The sequence below is a fragment of the Choloepus didactylus genome, chromosome 9, assembly GCF_015220235.1.
Source record: "Choloepus didactylus isolate mChoDid1 chromosome 9, mChoDid1.pri, whole genome shotgun sequence".
Classification (NCBI taxonomy): domain Eukaryota; kingdom Metazoa; phylum Chordata; class Mammalia; order Pilosa; family Megalonychidae; genus Choloepus; species Choloepus didactylus.
The window spans coordinates 124,455,177-124,467,384 of NC_051315.1; the positions used below are offsets into that span (position 1 = coordinate 124,455,177).

The window sequence follows — 12,208 nt, forward strand, 5'->3', positions numbered from 1 at the left end:
CTGGGGGCTCAGGGCTACGGCCAGCCTGGGAGAAAGGGCAGCCAAACAGGCCATCCCTTGGAGGGGGGGACACCTGGGGGCTCAGAGAAGGCTTCCTGAGCTGAGGTCTGAAGGATGGACCTCTTCTCCCGGGGGGGTGGGCTTTGCCTTCTCAGCCCCAGTCCCAACCCGCTTGGTGGAAGGGATGGAAGGGGGAGGGAGGAAGGGAGGATGGGGATTCTCCCTGGGAAGGGAAAAGAAGTACAGAAAGAAAGTGAGGAAGAAAAGGAACCTCCTTTCTCCTCTGCCTCCTCCCCTCCTGCCCCCCAAGTTATAGTGGGGTCGGAGGGAAAAGCGGGGGGCCCAGGGCGCCCCGGGCGGAGATCGGAGGTGGGGGGCAGCGCGGTATCCGCGAAGGGCCGGGGTCTCCGGGGGAGGCTCGGACGGCGGGGTGGGGGGAAAGGGGGCGGTGGGCAGCCGCGTAACGCGGGGCAGAGACACCTCGGCCCGGAGTGGAGGCGACCGGCGTGGGTCCGAAGATGCGCCCCAGCCCCTCGCGGTCCGGCCGGGCGACAGGGCGCGGCCGCGCGCCTCCGGGGCCTCGGGTTCCGCCTCGGAGAAATGGGTCCCCGCGGGCTCCCGGCGGTGGGGAGGGCGCGGGGCGGTGGGCCGGGGGCGCCGAAGGGGTTAACGCACCTGGGCCGCCGCCGCCCCTGGCGGCCCCTCCTCCCGCCGCCGGGAAGAGGAAAGTCACCGCGGGGGCGCGGCCCGGCCTCCGCCCGCCCCGCGCCGCGGCGCCCAGAGCTGCGACCCGCGCGCCCCGCTCCACCGCCGCCCCGGCCCGGGCCGCCATGTCTCTGTGGTGAGTAAGGGGCGCGCGGGGCAGTCGGGGGCGCGGGGTCCCCCCAGCTTTTCCTCCCAGGTGTAGGCGGCGGAGACCCCCGGCCGGAGCCACGAGGGCCGGAGATGGCTCTCGGGGACGGGAATGCCGTGCCGCGGGTCCCCGGCTCTCCGGGCCTCAGTTTCCCGGGGGCAGAGGGGGCTCGCCCGGCGCCGTGCGAAGATGCCCGGCCGCGCGCGGTGGCGGGGACCGCGGGGCGCTGCGCTCTGCTCGGGCGCGCCGGCACCCGGAGCCTCTGCCCGGGGAACCCCGCCCCGAGACCCAAAGGGTCCTCCCTTCCCCTACACCCGGGCCCGGGACACCTAGATCCTCCTCCGGGACTCTGGGAGTTGGGGAGTCGGGATCTCCCCGGCCGCTGGTCGGGCTCAGAGACCACCGAGGGCCTCCTGCGCCTTGGAGGACCCCGCCCGCCTCTCCACCCCGCACCAGTGGCTCCCCTTCCCCGGAGGGAGCTCCCGCCGCCCGCCCACCTCGCCCCCTCCCCGGCCCTCCCCTGCGGGGCTTTTTTTCCTCTTACGGATGGATCGAGCGGTGCAGGTGGAACCGGCTGGGGCCGGGGCCGCGGGGCCGCGGTGGGGCAAACCCCCGCCGGACCTCCTCCTTCCGCAGGGGCTGGGGAGCTTTCGCTGGAACCCCCAGGGCCGGAGAACCGGACCTGAGGATCCTGCGCCCCTCCCTTCTTGAGAGGGCGCACCTGAGGTGACCCGGTTTTCCACAACCCTCTTGCCTGGGAAATCTTGGGGCCCCATGGCGGGGAAATGCAGCTCTAGGCGGCTTCACTCAGCTGGACCCGGACCCGCCGGTGGTGGGGGGCGGTGTGCAGCCCGCCCTCCAGTGTCCCGCACTGACCACGCTGCAGCCTCTCCGGGCTCTGCTTCCTGCAGCACCCTGGCCTCTGTCCCTGGACGTCAGCAACCTCCCTGCCTCCCAGCCCTCGCCTGCCACACTTTTCTGACCGGCCCTTTCCCCCAGCCCTTAGCCCCCATTGAGTCTGCAGGGGAGACTCGGGCAGACTTCCTCACCACCCCGGGAGCAGAGGCTGGGGTGAGAGGGGCTGAGGCCACAGGAGGGTGCCTGCAGAGGGTCCTAACGGGTTCCCCTCCCAGGCCTGTATTGCTGGGGGACCTCGTCTCTGGGTGGAAGGTTGAGGGAGGGGGCAGTGGTCATGCTAGGGGGTGTCCACTCCACTTCCAGACCTCGGTCTTCCCCCCGGGGCTATTCGTTTTGTTGGGTCAGAGGGGCCAGTACAGAGAAGTGGGGGTTGCTGTGGGGCAGGCTTCTTAGGGCCCAGGGAAAGGCCAGCAGCCCAGAATCCCCTGTAACATTATTGAACTCCCAGACGGCAGAAAAGGCACCATCTTTACCCCTCCCCAGGGCCCTGGTTCAAGTCGCCTAATGACACACCACTGGGATGTGCACAGGAAAATGAAAGCAAGCGGGGTGCCTTGTGGGGCTGGGGGGGACAGGGAGCAGGACAGAGGTCCTCACCAGCGTGTCGTCTGGTAGGGTCACAGCATGTGTGCACTTTATATGTAGCTCTCCAATCCTGGGCCATTACTCCCATTTGGGGAAGAAGACATCAGCGTTTAGAGAAGTTAAGTGAGATGATGAGCTAAGTAAACTGCAAGTGGCAGGGCCCAGATTTGAACCCAGCAGCCCAGCGCCACAATGCTCAGGTGTGAGCTCTGTGCAGTGTGGCCCCCCCCCTTGAAAGAGGCCAGGGTGGGAGAAGGAACAGGACCCTCTGACAGCACAGGGCCCCAGGGTCCACGTACCCAACTGGGGCTGGCTGGGGGTCCCAGGGGGGCTCACCCCTTACTTCTTTCCTCTGTACCACCACCCCCTCCCCAGGAAGAGATCCCTCTACAGGAGCGTGTGCCTGGCCCTGGCCCTGCTGGTGGCCGTGACGGTGTTCCAGCGCAGTCTGACCCCCGATCAGTTTCTGGAGGACCCCCTGCCACCCACCCAGGGGCCACAGAAGGACCAGAAGCCACATGGACACCTAGTGAACCCCAACAGCTTCTGGAAGGACCTGAAAGAAGTAGCCACCCCCCCACTCATGGCCTCACGGGGTCCCCAGGTCTGGGACGTGACTACCAACAACTGCTCAGCCAATCTCAACCTGACCCAGGAGGCTTGGTTCCAGGCCCTGGAGCCGCACTTCCAGCAGTTTCTGCTCTATCGCCACTGCCGATACTTCCCCATGCTGCTGAACCACCCAGAGAAGTGCAAGGGTGACGTCCACCTGCTGGTGGTGGTCAAGTCGGTCATCACGCAGCATGACCGCCGCGAGGTCATCCGCCAGACCTGGGGCCGCGAGGAGGCGGCGGCGGCGGGAGGAGGCCGCGGGGCCGTGCGCACCCTCTTCCTGCTGGGCACGGCCTCCAAGCAGGAGGAGCGCGTCCACTACCAGCAGCTGCTGGCCTACGAGGACCGTCTCTACGGGGACATCCTGCAGTGGGACTTTCTCGACAGCTTCTTCAACCTGACCCTCAAGGAAATTCACTTCCTCAAGTGGCTCGACACCTACTGCCCCGACGTCCGCTTCATCTTCAAGGGCGACGATGACGTCTTCGTCAACCCCACCAACCTGCTCGAATTTCTGGCCGACCGGCGGCCACAGGAGGACCTGTTTGTGGGCGATGTCCTGCAGCACGCCCGGCCCATCCGCAGGAAGGACAACAAATACTACATCCCCTCGGCCCTGTACAGCAAAACCAGCTACCCGCCGTACGCGGGCGGCGGGGGCTTTCTCATGGCCGGCGGCCTGGCCCGGCGCCTGCACCACGCCTGTGACACCCTGCAGCTCTTCCCCATCGACGACGTCTTCCTGGGCATGTGCCTGGAGGTGCTGGGCGTGCGGCCCGTGGCCCACGAGGGCTTCAAGACCTTCGGCATCTCGCGGAACCGCAATAGCCGCATGAACAAGGAGCCTTGCTTTTTCCGCTCCATGCTCGTGGTGCACAAGCTGCTGCCCGCCGAGCTGCTGGCCATGTGGGGGCTGGTGCACAGCAACCTCACCTGCTCCCTCAAGCTGCAGGTGCTCTGAACCCCACTGGACTGCCAGCCAGGATAGGCTGGGGCTGCAGGAGCTGGGCGTTACTGGGGTTCAGGCCGGCCCTGTGTGCCCCGGAGGGTGGTGGGGTGCAGGTAGCTGGAGTAGGGCTCCCTGTGCAGACACTTTCTGGAAAGTGAGTTCCAGACCCGGGAGGGAACGGCTGGACCTGCCCAGGATGGAGAGGGGCATCTCGGGAGGGAGGCCACTGGTCACTGGCAGCCCTCCTACCCCAGGTCCGTTCCCTGGCCCCCTCTCCTCTGAAGGAGCCCCATGCTCAGGGTCTGTGGCTGCCCTCTTTGTCCCACAGAGATTCTCTTCTTGTGAAATGCCTCAGTCTCCCCACGGGGCCCATGACTGGGACTGGGGCCCTTTCAGGAGGAGCTCAACCCTGCAGGCTCACAGGCCCCCACGGTCTCCTGGGAGACAGAGCCTCAGAAGCCCCTCAGCACAGCACCCCCCATGCGCCTGGAGCCCGGCTGTTTAATCTTGGCTCCCAGCCTGCTTCCCTCCAGGATGCCCAGAAGGCACAACTGGCCACGGACTACCTCAGCACCCTGCACACCCTCTGGAGGGGCTGCAGCCCTCGCCCCACCCCACCCCACCCCCGACACCAGGCAAAGGAGCTGTGCTCCTGACCCCCCACACACACACACCGTCACAGTGCTGCCTGCCCCCTGCCCAGGTCCTCCTGCAGCCCCACGAGGCCCCGCTCCCTGGCCGGAAACCGGCTGGTTTGGCCCTGGAAGCGGACACTCCTCTGTTACTGTGAAGTTTTATTTATGAAGAATTTGGAGGAAGGAGGCTCCAGGCGGTGGTGGCCAGTCTCCCTGCCCTTCCCTTCCCCCATCCCAATAGGCACCACCTCCCTTGGCTCCCCGGACCCCCCCCCATGCCCTCCCACCCTTCCATCCCCAGAGCCCCACCCTACCTGCACCCCTGCTTTTCCAGGGTTCTGACTAGACCATCACTTGCCCCCTGTGAAAGGATGGGTGACCCCTGCAGTCTGCTCCGCCAGGTTCGGGGGTCCCTGGGGGTGGGTGTGAAAGGGTGCCACCTCCTACCTCAGGATGGAATCACCTGGGTAAAGAGGGAGGAGTCGTCTCTATTTTCTCAATAAAAGGGGACTGTGGTTTTCATCTGGTGCAAAAACTCACTTGCCAGCTCCATCAGAGGGTCCGCCTGGGGCCCAAGGTTGTCAGAGATTTCTGAAGATACGGCTTGTTCCTTGTCATCCTTGCCTGGTGGGTACACAAGGACCCTCTTGGGCAACCCCTGGGCAGGACCTTGGAGGGAGTTGCGCCACCAGGATGAAGCAGAGACCACAAGGTCCAGAGTCGAGAAGCTGCACCCTGGGGGCAGGACAGCCATGTGCGCCGAGAGCACCCCACTGTGCCCCGTGTCCGCATGGACAGCTGACGCTCTGGCTCAAGTGGGGCCCATGTGTTCCCTTGGAGGCCCTCCCCCCAGGAGGGTCATGACAGTGGGGGGCATTAGGTGGGGCATGTAGGGACTGGGGGCTCCCCAGGGAGCTGTCCCTTCCACTCAGCCTGGAAAGGGAAGGTGGTTGACAAGAAGCATTAGCTAGTGGCCTGGCGGGGGGCAGGGACTGCTCCCCACTAGGAAACGGCCTAGGAGCTGCTTACCTCCAGGTTGGGGTAGGGGCAGTTACCCATCAGGGGAGAGTCGCTGGGCAGGAGTGAGCAGCAACCTACCTGTGTCCCAGGGCAGGTCAGATGCCCCCAGAAAGCCCCCCACTTACTAATTCTACACTGGGCTTCTCTGGGGCATCTGAGGCCAGTGGTGGGAGGGGTTGGGTCCTAACAGAAGGAGATACCTTGGCACCTTGCACAGAGCAGCGGAGAGGGGCGTATGAGACCAAATGTTCATCTTGACGTGTCCCCAGCTGCCTGGAGGAACAGGACTTGCTGCCATCCCCTCCTCCGGGGCACAGATCCTCCCCCACCTCCCCTCTTGTCCTCAGCCACAGGATTTGCAGGGCCCAGTGCAAAATGCTTTCAAAAGCTAAAAATTCCAAGGTGGCAACAGCAGAGCGTCCAGCCAAGGGCAGGGCCTCTCGGAGGCGGGCTGGTGTGACGGCCCAGCTCGCAAGCCCACACGGGTCGCATTTGCTCTTCATTCCTCACCCACTGAGGCCAGGCCCTGCCAAAGCTGCAGAAAGCAGAGCGGGGTGGGGACCCCTTCCCAGACTGACGGTCCAGTGACAGAGCAGCAGAGGGACACCCAGGAGACAGGGAGGTGGATGGGCCACTAGGTCCAGGTGGGAGTTGGGGAGGGGCCCCAAGGCCACAGTGTGTCCATGCTGGGCCCAAAGGGTGAAGGGGACAGAGAAGGTGGGTGCACTCTGAGGCTGAAAGGAGCTCCGGTTGGGGTGTGGGAAGGAAGGGGTGGCTCTGCAGTCTCCCTGGTTGCAGGAGGGCATGTAGGCTAGATCCTGAAAGCAGAGGGCCCCTGCACCCCTTCCTCTGGGCTTGTTTGGTGGGGTCTCTCCCGCGGGCTAGGAGCTCTAAGTGGAGGCCGCAAGTACCCACCATGGGGCAAGGTGACTCCTGCCTTCTTCAGCCTCTGGCCCCAGGCCTTGCCCCAGAGCCCATTTCATTCCTTAGGGGCCAGGTGGGCTGGCAGGGAGGGCAGGAGGAGCCCACCTAAGGGAGCTAGAGTGGCAGGCCCCAGGGCACAGGGTGGGGAGAAGTCTTCCCCCACCCAACCCCCCGGGCCAACCTGCATCTTGGAGGAGGAGCAGGCATTTGCCTGTGGTGGGAGAGGAAGGGAGGGACAGTCCAGGCTGGGAGCAGAGAAGCAGGGCTTTGGGAGGCACAGCCGGCTAGCCACCTGCCGTGGACAGGGTTGGGAAGGGGAGGGCCTGAGGGTGCTGTCCTGGTGGGGAAGATGGCTCCAGAACAGGCTGCGGTCAGGCCCTGAGCTGACCCTTCTGCAGGCACAGAGGAGCTGCCACAGCTCACAGCAGGAAGAAACGAGATCAGAGGGGCATCTGGAAACGTGCCCTCACCCCATCCCCTATTTGGGGTGGGGTGGGGTGAGGTGGCCGATCCCAGGCTCTGGGAACCCCCAAGGACCCCCCACCACTGTCCCCCAGCTTCTCAGCAGAAGAGGGGCTCCTGAAAGAAGAGGTTGCGCCCAGGAGGAGAAGTGCCATCTTACGGAGCACATGTGAAACGCCTGGCTCCAGGCTACCGGGCACTTAACATGTCCAATCATTACACTTGCTTCCTTAACTCAGGATACAAACACGGTTACATTTTAATTTTTCTCCTTGGTTGCTCCAGTCCCTCGTGTACCCTTACTGGAAAAAAAAAAAAAAAATCCAACATCACCCCTTGGAGCCCACTCATTCCCATTCTGCTCAAGAACTTGCTGGGCTTTCTTATTCCAAAAGGTCCGAAAGTCTGGCCCCTGCAGCCCGGCCAGCCATGGGCGCCGTTGCCTCTCGGTCCACACGGCGGCGCTGTTGAGCACCGCGCGGGCGCAGCCCTGTGGCGTCCACGCGCCAGCTTTGCGGGTCCAGGTTTCCGCGCTTCGGGCGCCAAGTTATCCTTGTCTCAGTCACCCACGCGATCCCAGCGACCCCTCCCCGAGGGCGGCAGCCGCCAGGTGTGCCGGCCCCCGGGCCTCCCCCGAAGCTGCACCGTGGGCTGCAGGAACCCCACAAACTCCCGCAGGCTCGCTTTCCTCCCCAAGGCCCTGGGCGTCCTGTGCCAATTGGTTCACCGCCTTCCCGGCCTCGGCTCTGCATTCCAAGGGGCCTCGAGAAGGGGCGGCCATTGTCAGGCCACAAAAGGGCCAGCCCCGCTCTCCCTCAGGGCGGTGGGTGCCTTCTCGGGCGCATTTACATGACTAAGGAGCCCACTCAAAGGATTCTACCCTTGACAAAGAGAGCCTGTTCTGAGGTGCCTTAGTCCACTGAAGCTGAGAAGGAGCAAGGAGGGAAGCTTCTGGAACTCCATTATATACCACTTTCAAATGGAGGCTCCCAAGAGGAAATCGCACAGAATATTGTGTGACGGGGCATGATTTGAACTCGGGGCTGCGTCCAACCCCTGCACCCTACCCTCTCCCCAGCGCGTCAGACCCCTCCTTTTGTCCTCTCAGGAACTTAATGCCTGTCTGTTGGGTTTTGCCCAAAAGCCCGGAGTAGAAAAATATGTCTAATGGGTGACCGGAAATTTGGTCATTTGGCATTTGGTGGAAGCCCAGTGATATTAGCAGTAAGAAAATCAGTATTTTTCCTTAGATAGCTACTTAAAATATTGTGTGGAATAAAGTTTTGGGTTTCATTGAAAAACTGTGCAGTCTGTAGAACACCCTGCGGCCGTCCGTTCCTCTTTTTAAATTTCAAGTACTGATGATATGCAAACTCTGTCTGGTCCCGTAGAACTTCCGTTGACTTCTCTCTCCTGTGTGGAAAAACCAGTTTGCAATTCAATTCCTTTACTCCATATAAATCTGTACTTTTGGACTTCTCCTTTGAACCCATTATGGCATCTACCCTGCCTCTTAAGTCCAATAAGTAACGTGTTTACTTTTATATCTATATGAGTCATTAATTGACCTTTTCCTGAAAATTACCTTTAACAATTGGACACCGATACGTTATTGAGTAGAATGCAATTTTTTTTTAAATTCATTTTTTCTGATACAAAACCCGAGTCTTCCAATAAATTGGCACTCACTGTGGGCCTCTCGAGGTGCGCCTAATCTTACAGCCCCTCCTTCCCCGAGGGGCTCAGCCCCCGGGCTCCTCTGCACCCGCAGGGAGTTTTTAAAAAGACCCTCGCCCAGGCCCCACCCCAGGCGGATTAACGCGGACTCTCGGGGGACGGCTCGCCGGACGCGCCCCCCCCAGCCGGGACCCTGCCTGCCTCCGGAGTCTGCCACCTCCGGCGCGGAAAAGCCGCTGGGCGGGGGCGTGCGCCCCGGGGCGGCCAGCCCACCCGGCCAAGGCAATCGCTGAGCCGGCCTCGGGCTTTAATGGGGCAGGGGGCTTGCATTGCGCAGCCGAGGGGTGCGGGTGAGCCCGATGTGTTTGGGGCAGCCGGGGGCCGGGTGAGGGCGAGGGAGCGGGGCTGGGCGGGAGCTCCTGGGGGAGCCCCGGTTCCTGTGCCATCCCAGGAGAGGAGGGAGAGCGCCCCCAACCGACCACGGTGGGACATCGTGGCAGTGGGGGTGGGAGATGACTTGAGCTGGGGGTGTGAAATATGTAAAGTTGCATTACCTGTACCCCAAGTCGAACATTTTATGAAAGGCTCGTGTGTCTCAAAAATACCCGAGGGCCCCCCACCAAACTGATTAACGGGAGTGGGGAGTGGGATTCCAGGGGTTTCATTCTTTTCCTTCCGCTTATCTTTCTATCCTAAGCATGTAGCACTGAGTGGAGGCTTAGAGTTCAGAGATGGAATTTGGCCAAGATCTGAGCAGACTGGGTGGCCTTGGTGGGAGAGGGTGGCTTTGGGGCCCTGGCAGCCACCTTAGGGGACCCTCCTTCAGGGGAAGAAGGAGAGCAGCTTGTTTTACAGCCAGAGATGACTCAGCCCCTCCACCTGGGCCTCCTGAGATCAGAAAGAAGGCTTTAGACATCAGGGAATAGTTGACTGTTTTTCAATATCCAGTGCTCTCAGAGATTAATAATACAAAGAAAATTTTTTTTCCATAAGAGCTAATATCAGCCAACATTGGTTAGGGTGCATTTGGTGGCAAGTGATAGAATAGTGATAGCTTAGACTGGTGAAACTGTAAAGGGAATTTGCTGGCTCACACGAGTGAAAGTCCAAGTGTCAGTCTGACTCAGTTTCTCACCCAGGACTGACAAAGTGGTCATGCCGCTTGCTGGAGTCGCCTGGTTGGTAACCGATGGGAGAGATGGGCTCTCAGGGTCCCTGATGGCAAAGGCCACCTCAGTGAACACGTGGCCATGCTCTGCCAGACCCTGAGACAGGTCTGGAAACAGCTGGTCATTCCCACGGCCACCTTCAGTTAGCGAAAACCAGCTGCTGGTTGAAAGGCCAGACTCAACTCCAGTAGCCCAGCTCCTCCAGACCTCATCAAAACATTTCTTGCTAATTCTATGTAATTTGAAGCCCTGTTGGCTGGAATCAAAAAAATCGTGGAACTTTCCACTGATAATTGTCCATTCTATGAGGAAAATGAGGAGCTGCTGTGCATCAAAAGGCACACAGCAGTCACCAGTGACGTCCCAGCCTGCCCCTCGGAACCTGTGCATACAATGATACACGATTCCCGTACTCGGGTTAGGTGATATGTCCCAGCTGACCTTTAGAGAGGTATGTTTTCTGGGTGGGCCTGACCTAATCATATGAGCCTTTAAAAGCAGAGCACTTTCTCCGACTTAGAGCAGAGAGAGTCGGAGAATTGAAGCAAGAGGAGGATTCAATGCACCACTGCTGGCTTGAGGGTGGCTTAGAAGCTGAGAGTGGCTGCTGGCTGGCAGTCAGCAAGGAAATAGGGGTCTTTGGCACTGTATTTGCAAGGTACTGAATTTTGCCTCTCACAGGAATGAGTTTGGAGGAGGAGCCCGAGCTCCAGATGATAAGGCACTTTGATTTCAGCCTGAGAAGAGAACCCAGCCACTCCATGCAGGACTTCTGACCTCCAGAACTGTTACATAATAAATAGAAACTGTTTTTAAAAGATTAAAAAAGATTGGGAATCCAAGGGGATTTTGCCAGAACCCCAAATGTAATGAGAATCTTTAACACACTGTTATCCACCCAGTATAGAGTTAATTGACAAAAATTAAAGAAAACAAAGACCCAAGCACTATCACGAATGAGATGGAATCAAAGACCTGTATTGGGCTCTATACCCTACACAGCTTGTACTTTCTTTTTGCACATGGAACCTCAACCACAAACGTGTACTGGAAGGAAAGAAAATGTCAAGCATCCCCCAAAGCAAAAATCGAATAGGTCAAACTCTGTTCATAACATAATGAACTGAAAACTAGGCTCAAAAGTAAACCAAACAAGAACAATGACCAAATGCCAACCCTCTTTCTCAAATAACTATTGAGTCAAAGAGAAGATAAATATAGTGGCTGATTATTTTGAAATTGGGAATACCACATATTTATACTTGGGGTATAAAGCCAACTTATGTCATTATGACATTATGACATCCAAGATTAGTCCTTGAAAGCTGTGGCTGCTAACACTGTGAAAGTTAATAACTTTAAATTCATTCATTATAAGAAAAAAAATGCAAATAAATGAATTACTATTTCAACTCAAAATTTTAGAAAAATAATTTCAAAACAGTCTAAACAAAGCAGGAAAAGGGAAATTAAAACATAGTAAAATGAATTTAATGAATTTGAGAACAGTAGAATTGATAAATTCAAAACTGATTCTTAAAAAAAGCATCAAGATAACTAAACCTATGTAAAATCTAATAAAGGAAAAAGAGAGAAATGACAAATATAATTAGCAAGTTGGTGTAATTAACATAGGTGAAATTTTAAATTTTAAGAATTATGTGCATGAATATGTGAATAGATGTTTATATCTTATTGAAACGTATTGTTTAAATAAATAAGCAAAAGAAATAGACTCAGAAAGAAAGGAAGAAAGGGAGGGAGGGAGGGAAGGAAAGGAAAGGAAGAAAGGAGGAAAGAGAGAAAAGGAAAACCCACATGCACCCCACAGTGAAGAAAAATTTGCAAGAGATACAAAAGAATCACTTTCCTAGAGTCTCTGGAGACCATTTTGGTAGTAAATCCTTTCAAACTCCCAAGAAACAACTATTCCAGCCTATGTAACCCATATCTGACCAGAACGTCCCTCAGTCTCCCAGTCTTGCAGCTCCCAGGTATTGGATTTCCATTGTCCCTAAATCCTATTGACTGATAGTTGCCCCTGTCAAAGGCAGACCCAGGCTTCCCTTTTCAGAATTATCTCTGGAGCCCGCAAGGGGCTTGTCTTTTGGAGATTTCCCACCATGGCTGGGTTTTGCCCACTGTCCTTCTCGTCGTTCTCATGGACTTTGCACACAGCAGCCACTCACCCACCACCCTGTGCCCACTGCTGGGCGGACCTCTAGCCCCCTAGGACCAGCCACATTCCCCTGGGTAGCTCCCCAGGTTGCTGACCAGCCCTGGACCAGACAGACAAGAAAGCAGAACGCATCCTGCCCCCTGTGAAATTGCAGCTGACCCTGGGAACTCAGAAGCACCTCTGTCTCTCCAGCAAACTGAGATGCATCTTCCCTTTTCAGTATCT

The 12,208-nt window shown here is 58.3% G+C and overlaps 2 protein-coding genes across 2 annotated transcripts; both read left to right on the plus strand.

The window, feature by feature from the left end:
• Positions 1-458: 458 nt before the first annotated feature.
• Positions 459-5,074, plus strand: B3GNT7 (UDP-GlcNAc:betaGal beta-1,3-N-acetylglucosaminyltransferase 7). The gene is made up of 2 exons (XM_037850206.1): positions 459-841; positions 2,732-5,074. Exons 1-2 carry the CDS (start codon positions 519-521, stop codon positions 3,927-3,929), a joined length of 1,521 nt encoding a protein of 506 aa, XP_037706134.1. The 5' UTR covers positions 459-518; the 3' UTR covers positions 3,930-5,074.
• On the plus strand, positions 856-2,875 carry LOC119544708 (basic proline-rich protein-like). Its single transcript, XM_037850207.1, has 2 exons — positions 856-1,924; positions 2,417-2,875. The coding sequence occupies exon 1, from the start codon at positions 946-948 to the stop codon at positions 1,537-1,539; it is 594 nt and encodes a 197-aa protein (XP_037706135.1). The 5' UTR covers positions 856-945; the 3' UTR covers positions 1,540-1,924; positions 2,417-2,875.
• Positions 5,075-12,208: the final 7,134 nt, after the last annotated feature.